The 22,207-nt window shown below is 42.5% G+C and overlaps 2 protein-coding genes and 1 pseudogene across 2 annotated transcripts; all 3 read left to right on the top strand.

Annotated features, from left to right (window-relative positions):
* The first annotated feature begins 4,957 nt into the window (after nt 1–4,957).
* On the top strand, nt 4,958–5,644 carry LOC109562653 (interferon omega-1-like; annotated as a pseudogene).
* A 7,899-nt stretch (nt 5,645–13,543) lies between these two features.
* LOC139184517 (interferon omega-1-like) lies at nt 13,544–14,131 on the top strand. The gene has a single exon (XM_070794458.1). It carries the CDS (start codon nt 13,544–13,546, stop codon nt 14,129–14,131), a length of 588 nt encoding a protein of 195 aa, XP_070650559.1.
* A 7,230-nt stretch (nt 14,132–21,361) lies between these two features.
* LOC109562655 (interferon omega-1-like) lies at nt 21,362–21,949 on the top strand. Its single transcript, XM_070794457.1, has one exon. The coding sequence runs from the start codon at nt 21,362–21,364 to the stop codon at nt 21,947–21,949; it is 588 nt and encodes a 195-aa protein (XP_070650558.1).
* Nucleotides 21,950–22,207: the final 258 nt, after the last annotated feature.

A 22,207-nucleotide genomic window follows, 5' to 3' on the forward strand; every position in this document is an offset into this window, starting at 1 on the left:
AGGACAGCCTCCCCCCAGCTCTGAGGAACTGCTCCACGGACGTAGAGGAGGTCAGTATGCATGCGACTGTGGTGAAGGGGTGACGTGCAGATAAGCTCACATCTTGGGAGAATGTGGCTGAGAATCAGGAGGAACAGATGTCTCTCTGAAATATTTTAGAGCTTTTCTACACATGAGAAGTTGTAAGATTGGGTTCATCAATTTTCTCTGGAAATTATTTAACTATCAGAAGGCCTGTTGTGTCAGTTTTCCCAGAGCACAGAGTGCCTCGTTCCTGATCTCAACCCTGAACTCCTATCAGGGCATGTTGGAGGTCAGGGACTGCAGTGGGTAGAGACTTCATTCTGCAGAACCTGATGTGGAAAGATGTTTTCATTGTCATTCTGAAGGAGAAACGTCAGAACTCATATGGCGAGAGAGTGTTACCTGCTTTTTCTTTGTTCTTAAGCTCACAAGAAAGGTCAAGAGGTTTAAATACATAGAAAGTAGGGCTTACCTCTCATAGGGTTAATAAAATCATTTTACTATATTTCATAGGAAAAAACCACTCATAAAAGCTTAGACTTTAGATTAAAGCTAGATGACTTTAATCTAATGCAAAATGTAGGAAGCAGTTAGTTGTAGATCTGTTTCTCACCCTGCCACTTCTTCACTCTATAATTGAAGAAGTACATTCAGTATTCAGCAAACATTTGTTGATTGCCGTCAAAGTGCTGGAGACTGTGCTGGGTACCAGTGGTCCAAAATAAGCCAGACATATTTCTGTCTTCAAGAAGTAATCATACAGCGGAGAGTTCTAAAGCACAACACAATGGCATACACAGCACAATAGTGAAGTGAAAAGCGCAACAGTAGCAAAGAAAAAGAGCCACCGCCCTTTGTACAGAAAAGGAGGGTACATTATTTCACAAAAGATATGACTTGTGAGCAGGGTTGAAGTAAGTTTCTGAAGAAGTAGACAGACACCCTAGGGAGAGAACAAAATAAATATCCCTCAATGCTCAGAGAGAATGAAAATTTCTGGTGGGTGGGGCCTACCATGCATAGGTAGAAATCTAGGGGCTTGAGAAGGGCCCTATGAATTAGAGTAAGCAGACTCTTTTAGTCTACAGGTGATGAGAAATACTGAAAGATTTTAAGGAAAATGATATGACCAGGTGAAGGTCTGCAGCTGCTTATGTATTACAAGGCAAATCATCTCTTAAAAAGAAGATTGTACCTTAATATCTCCACTGCACCAAAACAGCAAAATAGCATTGGTTATTATGAATGAATGTACAATGTAAAATAATCAGCTTTGATTTTTATAGTGGAATTGATTGGATTACTTTCATCCAGGGCACGTAAAAACAAAATTCTACTGATCTTGCTATGGGCAATGTTGCAAAGGACAAAATCTCTGTATTTTTATATAAAATTTAAAAAGCAGTTATTAAGTTTTGTAAACATCTGAAATGAAATGGTGTTATTTTTTTAATTCCCCTCTTTCCTATTGGAACTTTCTGTTTGTGTATAGAATTCTTAAATGTGGTTCATTTAAGTACTTGTGACAACCACAAGTACTGTCACAAACCAGAGTGCCCTATCTCTATATATGTCCTTTATCAGCTCAGATAGTTCTTATTCAATCTTCAGGGATGAAGGAGAAATGAAAAAAAGTCTCAGGACAAGCCAAGGAGATTCACTTACTATTTATAGAATAACCTTACGTTGGAGAGAATCAGCTTTTCAAAGAGAGGGAACTAAAGCTTTCAGTATATGTTTAATAGGAATGACATCATTGTGAAATATAAAGAAACAACTGCAAAATGAAAGGAATCATTTGTAATTCTAAAAGAAGAATGTAAAGAATAAATATAAAATTATCAATGAGCTTAAAAAAAAAAAAAAAAAAGCTTAGACTTCCGGGAGGCTTGTGTGATCAGACTTCCCAACCAGGGATTGAAATCAGGTCACAGCAGTGAAAGTGCTGGATCCTAAACACTAGATAATGAGCAAACTCCTGCTTTTCTTTTAGCTGGCAGAACAATCTACTCCCTTCCAACTACTTAATAGTGATTTTGACTATTTATAATTAGATCGCAATTTTGCGGACTTCAGACCACACACTGTGGCCCTACAAAACAATAGGTCGTGACCCTTTGGCATCTGAAATGGATTAAGGGATCTTTGTCAACTCATTCTCCTCCTATCAATTATTTCATTGGTTCCTTAATGTCATGTTCATTTGAACCCTTCCTTTTTTTTTTTTTAATTGGATCATTCAGACAAATCAAAGCCCCCAAGGTTTGCTCTTGAATCTTTGCTATGATTGGAATAGTTCATTTGTCTAGATTTATATTTTTCTCCAGGAGTATAAGTAAGTGGGACCCTAAGAGTTAATGAGAGGATTCAGTTAAAATTATAAAGAGCTTGAAAACGACTAGTCCATTTAGTTCAGTTCAGTTCAGTCGCTCAGTCGTTTCCAACTCTTTGCGACCCCATGAATTGCAGCAGGCCAGGCCTCCCTGTCCATCACCAACTCCCGGAGTTCACCCAAACCCACATCCATCTAGGTGATGCCATCCAGCCATCTCATCCTCTATCGTCCTCTTCTCTTTCTGCCCCCAATCCCTCCCGGCATCAGAGCCCTTTCCAATGAGTCAGCTCTTCACATGATGTGGCCAAAGTACTGGAGTTTCAGCTTCATCATCAGTCCTTCCAAAGAACACCTAGGACTGATCTCCTTCAGAATGGACTGGTTGGATCTCCTTGCAGTCCAAGGGACTCTCAGGAGTCTTCTCCAACACCACAGTTTAAAAGCATCAATTCTTCAGCACTCAGCTTTCTTCACAGTCCAACTCTCACATCCATACATGACCACTGGAAAAACCATAGCCTTGACTAGATGGACCTTTGTTGGCAAAGTAATGTCTCTGCTTTTTACTATGCTATCTAGGTTGGTCATAACTTTCCTTCCAAGGAGTAAGCGTCTTTGAATTTCATGGCTGCAATCATCATCTGCAGTGATTTTGGAGCCCAGAAAAATAAAGTCTGACACTGTTTCCACTGTGTCCCCATCTATTTCCCATGAAGTGATGGGACCAGATGCCATGATCTTAGTTTTCTGAATGTTGAGCTTTAAGCCAACTTTTTCACTCTCCTCTTTCACTTTCATCAAGAGGCTTTTTAGTTCCTCTTCACTTTCTGTCTTAAGGGTGGTGTCATCTGCATATCTGAGGTTATTGATATTTCTCCTGGCAATCTTGATTTCAGCTTGTGCTTCTTCCACCCCAGTGTTTCTCATGATGTACTCTGCATATAAGTTAAATAAGCAGGGTGACAATATACAACCTTGACAGACTCCTTTTCTTATTTGGAACCAGTCTGTTGTTCCATGTCCAGTTCTAACTGTTGCTTCCTGACCTGCATATAGGTTTCTCAAGAAGCAGGTCAGGTGGTCTGGTATTCCCATCTCTTTCAGAATTTTCCACAGTTTATTGTGATCCACACAGTCCAAGGCTTTGGCATAGTCAATAAAGCAGAAATAGATGTTTTTCTGGAACTCTCTTGCTTTTTCAACAATCCAGCAGATTTTGGTAATTTGATCTCTGGTTCCTCTGCCTTTTCTAAAACCAGCTTGACACTCCATTAGTAGCAGGAAATAAAATGCAGATATTATTTTTAATATCATAATTACTATATCCAGATTAAGTTCAGGATGTTTTGCAATCATTTAATTGTATTTCATTCTAGTTTTTTTCAAAGCATCTTCTCATTGCCTGAGTAGATTTATTACCTAGACAGATGCTCAGTAAGGCTGGTCTCCAAGACACTGCCAGCAAAGGTTAGTATTCCAGCAATTGGCATTCTACTTGTCTATCTCATATTAGGTGATGTGTTTGACTTCTTCCTTCTGTCCTGAAACTAATCCTCATGCATTAATTGAAAGAAAAATGAGGTAGCTGATCTTGCAAAGCAAAGGACAGTCACTTGACCCTGGACTTGACCTTCGTGAGCTTCTGTCAGAGCAGCCATGGCCCAGCCTTTCTGTTGTTCACACTGGCCTCATGCTTCCCCTCTGCCACAGCCTCATCCCCAGCTGTGCTGCACTGAAGTTTGCTAACTCAGAAGACATCATTGTGTCAGGGAAAACCACTTCCCTTCGTTCATATTCAGACATTCAGACTTAGATTAGTTTTCTTTTTGCCCACAAAACAACTGTGGAGTTTTACTTTCTAGGAAAGTGGCAAAGGGAAACAACAACAAAAAAAACTAAAGTCTAACATATGATAGAGATACAGCCCCTCTGCCTTTCTTCCCTTCGCTTTATTGTTCTTACTTCAAGGTGAATTAGAACTAGAGCAGGAGCAGCAAGACCAATCCTGGTCAACAAGTCACTAAAAGAATGTAGAACTAAGTGAAAAATTATACTGAAGTAAAGGAAAGAAGGCTATTTCTCCCTGAATGAGTAGCCTGGTTCTCACTATCCTTTGTTCTCAGAGGGAGAAAGAGAGAGAGGAACAGACATACCCAGTGGAATCAACGGCCTGAATGAATGACTGAAACTCTCTAGACTCTATGACATAAGCTTCCAGTGAGAGACATCATCACTGAATCTCCTTCCTCCAGCTCAGAAACTCTGAGCAGAAAAGTGTTGAACAGTTTAAGTAACACTGTTGAATAATAAAAACGTTCTCATTTGAGTGACAAATATCCAATTGGATGGGTACATTTGAAGTTATTGGGAAATATGTAAATTTAATACTTTAAACTGATGACATTTTATTTGATCATATTGTGAATACACAAATGAAAATCAAAAAAGGAAGTGAAAGTGTATTAAAACAATTAGAAAGTGAAAATTACCATGTTCCCTATTTAATGGCCTTGCTTAGAAAGAGTGGCATCAGAGATCCTACCTCGAGATTCCAGCAGATGCCGCTTCAGTCAGGCCAGCAGCAGCCTGATCTTCCCCATGGCCTTCAGGCTGTCTCTACTGATGGCCCTGTGCTGGTCAGCTACGACCCAGGAGGATCCCTGGGCTGTGATCTGTCTCAGAACCATGTGCTGGTTGGCAGGCAGAACCTCAGGCTCCTGGGCCAAATGAGGAGACTCTCCCCTCGCTTCTGTCTGCAGGAAAGAAAAGACTTCGCTTTCCCCCAGGAGATGGTGGAGGGCGGCCAGCTCCAGGAGGCCCAGGCCTTCTCTGTGCTCCACGAGATGCTCCAGCAGACCTTCAACCTCTTTCACACAGAGCGCTCCTCTGCTGCCTGGGACACCACCCTCCTGGAGCAGCTCCGCACTGGACTCCATCAGCAGCTGGATGACCTGGACGCCTGCCTGGGCCCAGTGACAGGAGAGGAAGACTCTGCCCTGGGAAGGATGGGCCCCACACTGGCCATGAAGAAGTACTTCCAGGGCATCCATGTCTACCTGCAAGAGAAGGAATACAGTGACTGCGCCTGGGAAATCGTCAGACTGGAAATCATGAGATCCTTCTCTTCATCAACCAGCTTGCAAGAAAGGTTAAGAATGATGGACGCAGACCTGAACTCACCTTGACATGACTCTCACTGACTAAGACACCACATCACCCTTGCACGCTCCCCTGAGGTCATTTCAGAAGACTCTGATTTCTGCTTTAGCCACAGCGTTTCCTGAATTCAATCAATAGTACTTTCTCAGTAGCAATAAGAAAGTAGATATAAAAAGTATTCAACTGCACGGGGATGACTCCCCTGATGTTATTTATGTTTATTTACGTATTTATTTTCTTTTATCTCATCATATTTTCATGTAAAAATGTTTTTCTGCACTGTAATAAAATTTAGAAAATATGTTCATTTCCTTAATCTTCTAATTTGTTTTATTTATTAAATTTTTATGAAAGTAAATTTGTTTTTTCATTATGAAGAACTAAATACTTATTTTGTCTACATAAACCTATTGTGGAATAGCATTTGTCCATTTATACTATGGAATAGTTGTATCACATTTCAGAAATGATTGTCAAAAGGTAGAATTCCTGGAATTCCCTGGCAGTCCAGTGGATAGGACTCCATGCTTCCAGTGTGAGAAGCTCAGGTGCCATGGATACCTGGTCAGGGAACTAAGATCCTGCAAGCTGTGGAGTGCAGCCCTTTCCACCCAAAAAAAAAAAACAGGTAGAAAGGAGTCTCTGAAACGGTGGTAAATGATTAGCCCTCAATTCACAAGTATAAGTAGTTTATACCCAATCAGCAAAGAATGCCTGGTGTCAGGATGTCGGGGGAGGACTCCCCTCCTCCAGGGAAGCTGCAAACATGTGGTGCTCAGTGGCTGATCCTGACCTTACTGTTCCTCCCACCTTCTCCTCAGTCCTGCTTTACTGAACAATCCACTCCCTTACACTATATCTTCACTGCCTCCAACACAGGAGCTCTGTTCTGTGATGGTTTCTGGCTTCAGGGTTTCTCTGAGTGGAAATCACTGGAAGAGGGCACAAGTGAAACGAGAGTTCTAGAAGCTTCAAAACCTTTGAATTGCAGCTCTGCTATTTAACAGCAGTGTGACCCTGCAAAATATCATAAACAGTAAGGAGATGGATATGGCAACCCACTCCAGTGTTCTTCCTTGAAAATCCCATGGACAGAGGAGCCTGGTGGGCTACAGTCCATGGGTCACAGGAGTTGGACATGACTGAACCAACTTAGCATGCATGCAAGCATGCATTTTATCTTGATCTTCTTCTCAAATATCGGGAAAATAACAGTAGCTTTTCATCGGAATACCATTTGGATCAATGAGTCCATATTACAAGAAGCATAAAAGTGTGCTTGGTCAAATAATCAGGACAGGGAGAGTCCCAGAGTAGCTGCCCACAGGGAGCAGGCAGGACAGCTGGCCTGAGGCAGGGACTGAAAGGCAGCACTGGAAAGATGCTGGGTCTTTGGTAAAAATATTTAACTTGGGTGCTAGTTTCATAGTATATTCAGTGTGTGAACTCTCCTGTGCTCAAGGCTGAAGACAATTCCAGTTTCTGTGTTTCAGACTTCTAGAAGTATTCTTAGGAAGTCACAGAAATTCTTTGAGAAAGAAGGATTAGTAGAAAATGCTTTCATCTACTATAAAAATGAATAATAGGGAAATCATAGAGATCTCATAGGACTGCAGAATATCACACACATTACTCATTAATAATGTTTCCTGTTCTTTAGTATGAGTAGTCCTGTGCTACTTTTTAACATATTTCTAAACTTACCTTCTCAACTCGCTGTTGGGTTTCAGTCTTTCAGCAGCAAAGCAGAGGCAGGAAGAAAAGAGCCAGGGCCATGCAGGGTGAGGCTCTGCTCTCCAGCCCTGGGCTGTCCTGAGTTTGATCCCAGTTGTTTTCCGTGAAGACTTCAGTCCCTAAGTGCCGGCAGTGTCACCTCCTAGAGTCGGTCCTTCTCAGAAATTAGTGCCTTTGAGAAGAGACTGCTACAAGTGTATGCAGCTGTCTTATACGCAAGCGAGAGTCTTTGTCTGAACACGGGGCCATGAAGTCAATTTTATTGGTCAAAATACATAAACCTTGCACATGCACACTGCCAACTGTCCATGACAACAATGGCTACATGAATCCACATTCAAGACCATATAAGCTCTTATATGTTCTCACTCATTGACCAAAACAGGATCTTATCATCCTTTTCAATTTTGCCAATCTGACTGGTGACACATGGCATCTAGAAGCAACCGTTAGTTTTCCTTTTCCTAATTGATGGCGGCTGTCATCAGTCATACTCCAGCCTTCTCGTCCACCTCTTGGAATTGGTTCGGGAGAACTCTGAAAGAAAAACAATCTGCAGGCAAAGGAGAAATATACTGGAAGGAACTGGAGCCCCAGCATCACAGAGTAGAGCTGAGAAGAGCTGTGGAGTTGAGACTTTAGTTTTAAGACCAGTGCGCTACAGCAGGTGACAGCCTTTCCCCATCATATCCACTGGAAATGCAGATTTCTTCTGTGAATTTCTGATCCATACACAATGCACCCACTGCTCTTGCATTGTCACTTTACCCATGTAAAGGGGTTCATGATTCATTTTTGTTCAAACTCCGTGATCTCCAGCTAGAAGACACACAGATTGCAAGGTCTTCAACCAGATCCCTGGCTCCACACTCACACTGCACTCCTGCCATCTGGCTGCTATCCAGTCTGAGTTTCATTTGTGACAAAGACACTTGTGGTTTTCCTGTGTTCAGGGCCCAGAACTGTTTTCCGTTCAAACTCATGAACTAGGTCATGACCTGCTCTAGTTTTCAGGGCTTTAAAAACCTGTCTTGATGGTGATCCCTTCCAAAGATGCATGCTGGAATCATATACCCAACTGCCTATTTCAGTTGGTACCTACTGAGCACACAGTACGCTGAAATCAAAAGCATTTTGACTGCACATTTTTCAGCAACTTAACCATATGATTTGACATTTTGAAAAAGTTAATGAAACTCTACAGTGAAAAACTGACTACATAAAAAAATGAATGTTTAATAGATGATCCTTGGTTAAAAGAGAAAAAGGAATTTTTAAGTTGAGATTGGTTATTTAAGGTAGTTATTGGGTCATAATTTGTCAAATATGGCATTCCCTCAGTGAAGAGAGATATATACAAAGTAGCAATTTTGAGAACATTACTGATGATTTTGCTTCCATTAACGCCAGAAACTTAAAAGTACTGTTGTGGCATAAGAAAATATTTCAACTTGATGTGAGTTTAACACATATATTTTAAAAGATTTTTCAGACAATTAACATTACAGGAGAAATTTACCTTTTATATTAATATTGAATGAAATAATTTTCTCTTTCCCTTGGGGCTCCTTTAAGTCTCAGTCTTGTCCCCAAGTCTTCCTTCCTACTGGAGGGTCGCAATATCGAGTAGATTTCTGTCCGGATTGTAGATGCCTTTCCCGTTGTCCCTGAATTAGGCCTTTTCCCCAGAAACAGTCCTGAATCTGAAAACATAACACAACATGCTCTGATTTTCAGCCATCTGCTGCTGCTGCTAAGTCGCTTGAGTCCTGTCCGACTCTTCGCGATCCATGGACTGCAGCCTACCAGGCTCCTTGGTCCATGGGATTTTCCAGGCAAGAATACTGGAGTGAGGCGCCATTGGATTTTCAGCCATCAATTGCAGCACAAACCGGCACCGGTGTGTTAAATCGCTCTGGGTAAAGTCTCCTCCCAGGAAGGGGAGGGTGGATACAAGGGCAGGTGCAGAAATTAAAGGCTCTGAGAGAAGCGGCGGCAAAGTTTCCCTGGGCAGTCCGGCCCGAAAAAGAAGTTTCCTTTCTGCTAGCGCGGCCCCAGCGCTCCCTGGGTCCCGGCGGCGCCTCGCCCGGGTCGCGGCTTCTGCCGAGGGCGACCCCCGAGTTCTCCCCGTGGACCCGCCGCCCGAGTTGGCCGCTCTGTACCTGGAGGCGGGTCCAGCTGGGTTTGCGGCGCCGGTCTGTTACTGAGAGTTACTGAGAGATCGGGCGCCCCCTCCCGGCCGTTGGGGCGCAGCAAAAGGAGCTCGGAGGGCTGCTTAGCTTAGTGCAGGACCTGAGCTGTTTCACTGAGGCCCAGGGGAAGTGCTGAGTTTCCGGACTCCTGTTTCCCTGCTGATGGCCATGGGGATGTTCCGCTCCATCCCTCACAATTCCCCCGTTGGCGTAAGTCGTCTTCTATTCTTCCAGTCATTTCCCACATTCATGTAATTTGGTAGCATTAAGTATGCTTTACCTATATCCACAAGTACCATCAGCTTGGGGTTTTCTACAGAGGATTCACTGAAATGTTTGTAATCCAATCTGAGCAGGGGTCATAACTCTCAAGGATCTTGTCCATCATGTATCTCAATTTTATGGTGAGGATCACTTAACAATCTATGAGTCATCTTGGACACTTAAATACGATTGTTTTAGAATTATTTTAGAATTATTAATTTTGTCAAGCACAGTTAGACTCTCAGTAATAACTGCTGCTGCTTGCTAAGTCGCTTCAATTGTGTCCGACTCTTTGCGACCCCATAGACAGCAGCCTACCAGGCTCCTCTGTCCCTGAGATTCTCCAGGCAAGAATACAGGAGTGGATTGCCATTGCCTTCTCCATTTCCTTCTCAGTAATAACTACCACTTGATAATTTCATTTTGCTTCTTACACAAAATAATCAGGATACTTTGTAAGTCATTCAGCTTATCGAGAATCTGGAGGGAGACGTTAATGGAAATAAGAGATTTGTAACATTGAGGTATGAAACAACAAAGGGACATCTTGTGTTAGAAGTAAAAGAGGGAAATAAGCGAGAGTTCAGTACATGCAGTGTGCTCAGGGGTTTATGCTGTGGATAGAGAGTTTGGAATCTGACATATTAGGTTTTGAAATCTGGATTTGCAAATTCATTATTAGATTATTTCATTCAAATAAAGTCTTAGCAGGGGGCTCTTGGAAAGGAGAATATTAACTCAGTTTCACTATGTTGGAAGGATTAAGTGAGTCCCTTCAGAGGCTAAGGAATTTGTCGCTGTTGTCACTGTCATTTCTGATGAACACTGATAGTCTGTGGAATTTGTCTGGTGAAAGTGTTAGTCGCTCAGTCAAGTCCGACTCTCTGTGACCCCATGAACTGTAGCCTGTCAGGCTCCTCTGCCCGTGGAATTCTCCAAGCAAGAATACTGGAGTGGGTTACCATTTCCTTCTCCAGGGGATCTTCCTGACTCGGGGATTGAACCTTGGTCTCCTGCATTGCAGGAGGATTCTTTACCATCTGAGCCACCAGGGAAGCATGGTAGGTCCTTGGTAATTAGATTCACAGTATAACATTTATAACATTTATTTAGTAAACAATTCAGGATGGATGTGCCATAAAAAGTGAGGGTAGCATCAGGGAATGTGTTCTTTCTCCTCAAATAAATATCAAGAATGAAATAGATCCTAATGAATCCTTGCCATAAACACAATACCGTGGTATCTTCTTATTACCATGTTACAGACTGAATGTGTGTGTGTTCCCCAAATTCATATATTGAAACCCTACCCCTCGAGACTCCCTGATGGTCCAGTGGCCAGGACTCCATGCTCCCATAGCAGGGAGCCTGAGTTGGATCTCTGGTCAGGGAAGTAGATCCTGCATGTGGCAAGCAAGATTTCCCATGGCCCAAGTAAAGATCCTGCATGAAGCAAGGAAGATCCAAGAAGCAGCACGATTCAACTAAGACCTGGCCCAGCCAGATAAGCACATAAAATAAATATTTTTAAAATTCTTAAAAACCTGTAGAAACCCAACCCATCAATGTGATCATATCACAAACTGGAATATTAGGGAGATCATTAGGGTTAGCAATCAATAAAATTCAGCTATTACTTTTAATATCATAATTTTACTGTTACCCAGATTAAGATCAGGATCTTTTGGAATCATTTCATTCCCTGTCATTCTAGTTTTTTCAAAGCATCTTCTCATTACCCAAGTGGATTTATTAACTACACAGATGCTAGGCAAGGCTGGTCTCCTAAACCCTGCCAGAAAGGGTTTGTGTTCTAGCAACTGGGGTTCTGATTGCCCGTCTCTCTTCCGTCTCCGCTTATACTGATCACATGTGGATTAAAGGAAAGGAAAATCAGCTAGCTGGTCTTACAAAGCTGAAGGCAGTCAACTGACCCAGGACTTGGCCTTCATTGAGCTTCTGTAAGAAGCAGCCCTGTCCCAGTCTTTCTGTTGTTCATACTGGCCTCATCCTTCCCCTCTGCCACAGCCACTCCCCAGCTGTGCTGCACTGCAGTTTGCTAACTCAGAATAATACATCATTACGTCAGGGGAAAACCACTTCCCTTCTTTCATACTCAGGACATTGAGACTTACCCTTGTTTTCTTCTTGCCCACAAAACAACTGTGGAATTTTACTTTCTAGGAAAGCTGCAAAGAGAAACAAACACAAATCCAACATCTTGAAAGTGAAAGAGATGCAGCCTCTCTGGCTCTCTTTACTTCCCTTTCTTGTTCTCATCTCATCATGAAATACAACCAGAGCAGATGCAGGAATACCAACATTGTCCAATAAGTCACTAAATGTATATAAAAAGTTTAAATGAAAAATTACACTCAAGTAAAGGAAAGAAGGCTATTTCTCCTGCTCTAGTACCCCGGGTCTCACTGTCCTGCAATCTCAGAGGAGACAGAAACAGAGGAACAGAGATGCCCAGTAGAATCAACTGCCTGAATCAATGACTGAAACTCATTAGATTCTGTGACATAAGCTTCCAATAAGAGACAATGTCATCACTGAATCTCCTTCCTCCAGCTCAGAAACTCTGAGCAGAACAAGTGTTGAAGAGTTTTAAGTAAAAGAGTTCAATAATAAAACCTATACTTGGCAAAGTAAATATTATTTATCTACTAAAAGGAAAATAATTGCAGTTGGAAACTCCTCCAACAACTTGCACAAACACACTTTTGCTCTCAGCATCTGAGCACTGCTGACACTTTAGACACCTGGGGAAACGGGTCAGGAGAAGAAGAGGTCACCACTGAGAACTAGGGTCCTTCACACAAAAACTCCAGGGGAGAGGTTGGGGTTTTGGGGAGACAATTTATTTTCTCAACAAATCAATAAGCCCTCCACAGAAAGGAGATTTTTGAGTCCTCAGGATGTGCTGAGCCTGTCCTCAGGGAGGGAGTCCAGCAGGTGAACAAGGAGACTCAGTCACTCCAGAGGACAGGGGGTGGCTCCATCTGATCTCTCCCTGTGAGTGAGGTGCTGCTGGGAAAATACAATTATCCTGGATGTACAGTCTCCTCACCCGTGTTCCCTGAGAAGAACCAGGATTCTGGTTGGGGGTATTGGCCCAGTCTGTGGAGGATGACAGGTCTCCAGTAAGAAAATGGTGGAAAGAAAGGGCGATGTCTGTAATAGTCCTGCCCTCATGGTTCCCTGAAGGGAGAGATTTGCAGGAATGTGTTCTAGAAGGAAGAGAAATGTGGGAGGAGTTCAAGGACTGATAATAATCAGCCTCTTCTATGAATCAAACACTAAAGAAAACTCATCATTTGTTTCCAAGAGCTTAACTCCTAGAGTGATCTGGTAAACCCCTTATAAATACGGAAACCATAGAGCGGACACAGCCTGGCTTACAATGGAACCAAAGAGGGAAAAATGGAGCCTAAGAGCAAGCCAAAAATGTGTTCATGGATGAGAGGAGAGAAACACTTATGCATGAGAGATAAAGGGCAATAAACATGTGTAATTACAAATGTCCATCAATTCTGACTTAAGAGAAAGACCTTTCTCATTTGATTGAAAAATATCCATTCGCGTGGGCACTGAAGTCACTAGGAAAAGGCAAAATTAATAGTCTAGAAGGAAGAAAATTTCATTGACTGCATTGAGAATACATAACAGAAAACCAAAAAAGGAAGTAAAAGTGTATAGAAATGATTAGAAAATGAATACTACCATGTTCCCTATTTAATGGCCTTGCTTAGAAACAATGCCATCAGAGAACCTACCTCAAGGTTCCACCAGACACCATCTCCATCAAGCCAACAGCAGCCTCATCTTCCCCATGGCCTTCAGGCTCTCTCTACTGATGGCCCTGGTGCTGGTCAGCTACGGCCCGGGAGGATCCCTGGGCTGTGACTTGTCTAAGAACCACGTGCTGGTTGGCAGGCAGAACCGCAGGCTCCTGGACCAAATGAGGAGACTCTCCCCTCGCTTCTGTCTGCAGGACAGAAAAGACTTCGCTTTCCCCCAGGAGATGGTGGAGGGTGGCCAGCTCCATGAGGCCCAGGCCATCTCTGTTCTCCACGAGATGCTCCAGCAGAGCTTCAACCTCTTCCACACAGAGCGCTCCTCTGCTGCCTGGGACACCACCCTCCTGGAGCAGCTCCGCACTGGACTCCATCAGCAGCTCGATGACCTGGACGCCTGCCTGGGGCAAGTGATGGGAGAGGAAGACTCTGCCCTGGGAAGGATGGGCCCCACACTGGCCATGAAGAGGTATTTCCAAGGCATCCATGTCTACCTGAAAGAGAACCAATACAGCGATTGTGCCTGGGAAATCGTCAGAGTGGAAATCATGAGATCCTTCTCTTCATCAACCAACTTGCAAGAAAGGTTAAGAATGATGGATGGAGACCTGAGCTCACCTTGACATGACTCTCAATGACTAATATTCCACATCACCCTTGCACACTCTGGTAGTGTCATTTCAGAAGACTCTTGTTTCTTCTTTAGCCACCAGATTTGTGGAATTAACTCAGCCAATACATGTCCGTAGTAATAAGCAAGTACATATAAAATAATCAACTGCAGGGATATCAATCCATAAGCAATGACTGCCCTGATGTTATTTATTCTTTATTTAGTTAATGTAATATTTTATCTCATCATATTTATATTTTCATATAGAAGATGTGTATGTTTACATTGTAGTAACATTTAGAAAATATATTTCCCTATTTCATTAAAATTGTTATGTGGTTTATTTATTAAATAGTTATCAAGATAAATTTCTTGAGTTTTTCTTTTGAAAACCTAAATCCTTATTTTGTCTACATATACCTATCACAAAATAGTATTAGTTCGTTTTATACTGTGGAACAGTTCTATCATTTTCTAGGAAATGTTTGTCAAAAGGTGGAATTCTGAGAGTTTTCTGTGGGTGCCATTGTTAGGACTCTGAGTTTTTCCTTCAGGGAGCCTCGGTTGAGGAACTAAGATCCTCTAAGCTGTGGAGGGTGACAAAAAGAAAAAAGTTAGAAAGGAAATTATGAAATTGCAGAAAATGCTTAGTCTTGATGTCATAGGAATAACTAACGTACATGTGGCTGAGATTTGAACAGGGGGTTAATTGCTGGAAATAGGTATGTTGTCTGTCTTCAAATAGTATCATTTTCTAACAAAGATTTTAAAAATCAATACATCAATCTGCTGCACAGAAAATATTGTTATTGAGGTATATCCAATTTCCCACAGTAACGAGTGGGATCATTTATAAAAACTGATCAACAAAGATCCCACCAATTTATACATTTCATTCAGCATATTTCAACTTTTATTATTTTAAGAATTTCCTATAATCTGTACTTTTCAAGATCAAAGTCTTTCTTTTCATTTTAAACTCCCCTCCCCCACACACATCCTCCATCAGGACCTTCTAACTGAGAGTCCCTTAAATGGGGAGGAATTGACTCCCCAGAGCAGGAGCATGTCTCCATTTCCTATTCACACCCAGCATCCTTCAAAATGGTAGGATACTACTGGTCCTCAGAGTTATCTATAAAAGTGTAAGTGTAATGAATGTTAATAATAATACTGATAAGCTTAAAAGAATTTTTACCAGTTAAACTGTTTGAAAATGACAATCTTGCTACATTTTTTAGTCTTTATTTTTTGCGGGTTACTCTTGTCTTCTCAGGTGACCAGTATATTTGTTATCTGGGCATCTTTTTAGTTTTCCCTCAAGTTCCTGCATCATTTCATCCAGTCGATTTTTCTGTCCTATGCTACTGTTTTCTCAGCTTTAAAATAAGGATATGGGAGTGGATATATGTGTACTTATAGCTGGTTTACTTGTTGTACAGCAGAAACCAGCACAACATTGTAAAGCAATTATTCTCCAATTAAAATCAAAATAGGGATAATGAGAATATTGTACTCCTTTCAATATACCATCTCATGTTCTGTACTCTATATGAGGTTAATATAACAACTTCCAAAATTATCTTAAATGAGTAGATTATATAAAGCATCAAGGACACAGTAAACAGGTGTGAGAGTTGTTACTGTGACAGGTGTGTATTAAGCTTTCGCCATTATTTCATGTCTACTCTAAAGATGATTAGGCCGTATCTGTGACTTGCTCAACTCAATTTTTAATGCAAAAATTCTACCTCTGCAAATTAGAATAAGTTAGTCATGTATGTATGTGACAGTTGGACTGTGAAGACAGCTGAGCACCGAAGAATTGATGCTTTTGAACTGTGGTCTTGGAGAAGACTCTTGAGAGTCCCTTGGACTGCAAGGAGATCCAACCAGTCCATTCTAAAGGAGATCAGACCTGGGTGTTCTTTGGAAAGAATGATGCTAAAGCTGAAATTCCAGTACTTTGGCCACCTCATGCGAAGAGTTGACTCATTGGGAAAGACTCTGATGCTGGGAGGGATTGGGGGCGGGAGGAGAAGGGGATGACAGAGGATGAGATGGCTGGATGGCATCACCGACTCAATAGATGTGGGTTTGGGTGAACTCCGGGAGTTGGCGATGGACAGGGAGGCCTGGCGTGTTGTAATTCATGGGGTCGCAAAGGGTCGGACATGACTGAGCACCTGACTGAACTGAACTGAACTGAATCTTTGCTAGTATTGTACAAAAAATATCTAAACATTTTGAAATTTTACTGGCAAATAAAATAATCACATGACTGTACCAAGCACACCGAGATATTTAGTGGGCATCAAATCAACATGCAATCAGGGCATATAAGATGCTTATTAGGTAGGAAATGCTATATTAAGTGAAAATATACATTATGCTGAAATAAAAAACATCTTGATTATGAATTTTAAAGCAACTTACCTATGCAAAATGACCTTTTAAAAGAGTTAATAAAAGTATGTATATTTTTTACATATACATATACATATTTTTCTCCAATGCAAAACTATGTATAAATTTGAAAGCTTAACATAAGATCCTTAGATAAAGGAAATGAGAAGAAAAAAAGACTTTGAAAATTGAGATTAATTATTTAAGGTAGCTACTGGGTCATAAGTTTCTCAAATATGGCTTTCCCTCAATTGAACTGAGATGAAAAAGAAGCAATTTTGAAAACTTTACAGATGTTTTGCTTCCAATGAAGCCAGGAACTTAAAGTTTTGTTTGGGCATAAGTCTAACTTGGTGTGAGTTTTAGACTTCTTTGTACATTTTAAAATATTTCCAACTACTTGAACGTTGCAGGAGAAATTAACCATTTATATTAAGTAAAATCATTTCCCTTTCCCCAGGGGCTCCTGTAAGTCTCAGTCTCGTCCTCAAGTCTTCCCAGTGGATGGTCCCAATATCTAGATTACTGTCCAGAATGTAGATGCCTTTCCCCTCTCCCGAAATTAGTCTTTTTCCCCAGAAACAGCCCGGAACCTGAAAACATGCCACAACATGCTCAGATTCCCAGCCATCAGTCGCAGCATAAACGGGCACCAGTGTAAACCTCTCTGGCTAAAATCTTTTCCCAGGAAGGGCAGGATGGAAGCAGGTCAGGTGCACAAATCAAGTTCTGAGCGAAACCCCTGCAAAGCTCCCGTGGGCAGTCTGGCCCCAAAACGAAGGTTCCTCACTGCTCCTGGGACCCCACGCGCTTCCTGGGCCCCAGAAGCATCTAGCTCAGCTGGAGGCTCCTGCCTACAGGGACTCTCCAGTTCTCCCGGTGGATGTGGTGCTGCAGTTTGAGGCACTGGACCTGGACAGGTCTGCTGGGCGAGCAAGGCCAGTTGCTCTGTTACAGGGAGTTCTGTGGTGGCCTCCTGGTGCTGGGGCACAGGAAAGGCAGATTTGAGCATCTTGTTGAGCTGGAGCCGTGGGACTGAATTTCACTGAAGTGCTGATTTGGGGGGCTTCCTGGTCTCTCAGAGGGTGGCAGTGGTGATGATCACCATTCTCCAGGGCTGGAGAACATCACCCTCCATGTCATCAGGGAAGGGCGTGGCATCTGGTGAGCTTGGTGATGCTGCAGGTGTTGGGCTGTGCCAGCCTTTATCAAGCCGTTCCCAGCCCCTTTCCACAAATAAGATCTTTAAATACGTCAGAATTGTCACTTTCTGCACTTTTCCCAATTTTGTCTCCACTGAAAAACTTTTCCCTTCTATTCTGGGCATCAGAGAATGTCACAGCTTCAATGCTTCTTTTGTGTTATTACACTGGAAATGAAATATACTCATGGAAATGTCTCAATCCAAACGGAGATATTTATCTATATAAGTCAACTCAGCTTGAAAGAAAAACCTGAGGCTCAATCTCTCTTCTTTAGTCTAAAAGAGAACTTAGAGGTGTGACTCCATAATCTACTGTGACAGTTTATAAATTGCACCAATTTTAAAATTGCCACATCTCTCTGCAATTCCTTTTTAACGGTCTAATACATAAGCTTTGATTCTTCAGTTATTTACAGGACTGTTGCTCCTGTGTTCAAGTGATCTACAGATAATAGTGGCATAATAACGAACATGGGTTAATTCATAGAGTTCTCTTCATTCTCTCACCAAACTGTGCTGACCACATATGCATATGTGACAATGTGCTTGGCGATGTGGATTCCAGGAACGTCAGGAGGGTATGATGACTGCCCTCCTGGGAGCAGGGGAGAAGACTTTGGAGGCAGGACTAGGAGGAAGGAGGCAGCATGTGCTCAGAGCAGCTGAAGGCCAGTACTCAGAGCTGATGAAGAGGAGGGACTGGGAGCAGCAGGAAGCTCTACTCTCACACAATCTGGGGCTCCTGAGTGTAGCCGACACCAGACTTTCATTTCGTCTTTTAAACATCAAGACAACTTTAGTAGCAGTCACAGAGAACATCCTTTAATTCAAATAATTCAAAGTTTGCAAATTAGCCTGAAAATGTGGAACTTAGTGAATGATAGCTGTCTTTCATATCAATATAGTCAATAGTAACCTCTTTACTCCACCCTCAGTCCAACCAAGAGAAGCTTTGAGCGCAAGTTCCTTAACACAGGCAAGGGTCTGCATGTTGAATCCCTAAGTGTTCATTCTAGGAGAGGGAATGCCCGCAGGACTATGAAGTGCCCAGGAGCCCAAGTTTCCTCCCTTTGGAGCAGGGCCTTGTACATAATGGAGAGAAATCCTACAGCACTTGAAGTTCTTTGCTGAGGAAGAGATTCTAGGAAAGTTGTCCACTCTCCTAGAATTTTGATGTTTTGTTCCTGGTCAGGGAACTAGATCCTACGGGCCACAACCAAGACTTCCCATGCCACAAGTAAAGATCCGATCTGAGGCAAGGAATACGGAAAAGCCAGCATGCCGCAACCAAGACCCGGCACAGCCAAATACATGCATAAAATAAATGCATTTAAAATTATTAAAAAGCCCAAAGAAACCCATCCCATCAATGTGATCATATCACAAGGTGAGATATTAGGGAGATTAGGGTTAGCAACCAATAAAATTCAGTTATCATTTTTAAGAACATAATTATTTTTTACCAAGATTAAGATCAGGATCTTTGGAATCATTTCATTCCCTTTCATTCGAGTCATTTCAAAGCAACTTCTCATTGCCCAGATGGATTTGTCAGAGATGCACAGCAAGGCTGGTCTCCTTGACCCTGTGATAGAGGGTTAGTGTTCTAGGAACTGGGGTTCTGATTGCTGTCTCCCATGAGCTGGTGTGTGACTTCTTCCTTCTCCCCTTATACAGACCACATATGGATTAAAGGAAAGAAAAATCAGGTGGCTGGTCTTACAAAGCTGAGGGGAGTCCATGGACTCAGGACTTGGCCCTCGTTGAGCTTCTCTCAGAAGCAGCCATGTCCCAGCCTTTCTGTGGTTCATATTGACCTGATCCTTCCCCTCTGCCTCAGCCTAGGCCCCAGCTATGCTGCACTGAAGTTTGCTAACTCAGAGTACATCACTGTGTCAGGGAAAGCCACTTCCTTTCTTTCATATTCATGACATTGAGACTTACCCTTGTTTTCTAGTTGCCCACAAAACAACTGTGGAATTTTACTTTCTAGCAAAATTGCAAAGAGAAGCAAAAAAATCTAACCTCTTGAAAGTGATGCAGCTCCTCAGGCTTTCTTTACTTCCCTTTCTTGTTCTCACCTCATCCTGAATTACAACCAGAGAAGGAGCAATGAGACGAATCTTGTCCAATAAGTCACTAAGTGAATATAAAAAGTTTAAATTAAAAATTACACTCAAGGAAAGAAGGCTATTTCTCCTGATCTAATAGACTGGGTCTCACTGCCCTGCTTTCTCAGAGGAGACAGAGACAGAGGAACAGAGATGCCAGGGGGAATCAACTGCCTGAACAAACAACTGTAACTCACTGGATTCGGTGACATACGCTTCCAACGAGAGACAACACCAGCACTGAATCTCCTTCCTCCAGCTCAGAAACTCTGAGCAGAACAAGTGTTGAACAGTTTAAGTAAAAGAGTTGAATAATAAAAACTATACTTGGCAAAGCAGATATTATTTATCTACTAAAAGCAAAATGACTGCAGTTGGAAATTCCTTCACCAACTTACACAAACACACTTTTGCTCTCAGCATCTGAGCACTGCTGATATTTTGGATATCTGGGGAAACGGGTCAGGAGAAGAGGAGGTCACCACTGAGAACTAGGGTCCTTCACAGAAACACTCCAGGGGAGAGATGGGGTTCAGGAAGACAATTTATTTTCCCAAAAAATAAACAAGCCCTCCATAGAAGGAGAATTTAAGGCCACAGGTTGTGGTGAGCCTGTCCACAGGGAGGGAGTCCAGCAGGTGAGAAAGGGACTCTGTCACTCCAGAGGACAGGGGGTGGCTCCATGTGATCTCTCCCTTGGGAGTGAGGTGCTGCTGGAAAATACAATTATCCTGGATGTAGAGAGTCCTCACCCATGTTCCCTAAGTAGAACCAGGATTCTGGCGGGGGTATTGGCCCAGTCTGTGGAGGACGACAGGTCTCCAGCAAGAAAATGGTGGAAAGAAAGGGTGATGTCTGTAATGGCCCTGATTTGTGGTTCCCTAAAACACAGCCACATGGACCTGCAGGAACGTGTTCTAGAAGGAAGAAAACCGTGGGGTAAACTCATGGACTGATAATAATCAGCCTCTTCTCAAAATCAAACTCTAAAGAAAACCCATCTTGTTTCAAAGAGCTCAACTGCCACAGTGATCTGGTAAATCCCTAAATAAATACGGAAACCATAGGGCTGAGGGAGCCTGGCTTCCTAGGTAAAGTGAGAGGGGGAAATGGAGCCTAAGATGAGGGCTACAAATGTGTTCCTGGACAAGAGGAGAGGAACATTTATGCATGAGAGACAGGGAGCAATATGTGTGTAATTATAAATGTACTTCAATTCTAACATAACACGAAGACCTTCTCATTTGATGATAAATATCCATTTAGATGGGTACGTTTGAAGTTATTGGGAAATAGATAAAATTAAGAGTTTAGACTGATGACAATTTCTTTGACCATATTCAGAATAAATAAATGAAAATCAAAAAAGGAAGTAAAAGTGTATAGAAATGACTAGAAAATGAAAATTACCATGTTCCCTATTTAATGGCCTTGCTTATAAAGAGTGGCATCAGAGAACCTACCTCAAGGTTCCATCAGACGCTGCCTCAGCCAGCCCAGCGGCAGCCTCATCTTCCCCATGGCCTTCGTGCTCTCTCTACTGATGGCCCTGGTGCTGGTCAGCTACGGCTCGGGAGGATCCCTGGGCTGTGACCTGTCTCAGAACCACGTGCTGGTTGGCAGGCAGAACCTCAGGCTCCTGGACCAAATGAGGAGACTCTCCCCTCGCTTCTGTCTGCAGGACAGAAAAGACTTCGCTTTCCCCCAGGAAATGGTGGAGGGCGGCCAGCTCCAGGAGCCCCAGGCCATCTCTGTGCTCCACGAGATGCTCCAGCAGACCTTCAACCTCTTCCACACAGAGCGCTCCTCTGCTGCCTGGGACACCACCCTCCTGGAACAGCTCCGCACTGGACTCCATCAGCAGCTGGACGACCTGGACGCCTGCCTGGGGCAGGTGATGGGAGAGGAAGACTCTGCCCTGGGAAGGATGGGCCCCACACTGGCCGTGAAGAGGTACTTCCACGGAATCCATGTCTACCTGAAAGAGAAGGAATACAGCGACTGTGCCTGGGAAATCGTCAGACTAGAAATCATGAGATCCTTGTCTTCATCAACCAGCTTGCAAGAAAGGTTAAGAATGATGGATGGAGACCTTAACTCACCTTGACATGACTCACTGACTAAGATGCCACATCATCCTTGCACACTCAAGTGTAGTCATTTTGGAAGACTCTGGTTCTGCTTTAGCCACCAACCTTATTGAATTAGTTAGGTCAAATCATAGTAATACAGTATTCGTATGCAAGTAGATATACAAGTACTCAGCTGCAAGGGAATCAGTCTATAAGCAATGACTACTTTGATGTTATTTATTTATATTTTATTTATTTAATGTATTATTTTATCTCAATATTTTATATTTTCG

Source organism: Bos indicus, chromosome 8, assembly GCF_029378745.1.
Source record: "Bos indicus isolate NIAB-ARS_2022 breed Sahiwal x Tharparkar chromosome 8, NIAB-ARS_B.indTharparkar_mat_pri_1.0, whole genome shotgun sequence".
Taxonomy (NCBI): Eukaryota; Metazoa; Chordata; class Mammalia; order Artiodactyla; family Bovidae; genus Bos; species Bos indicus.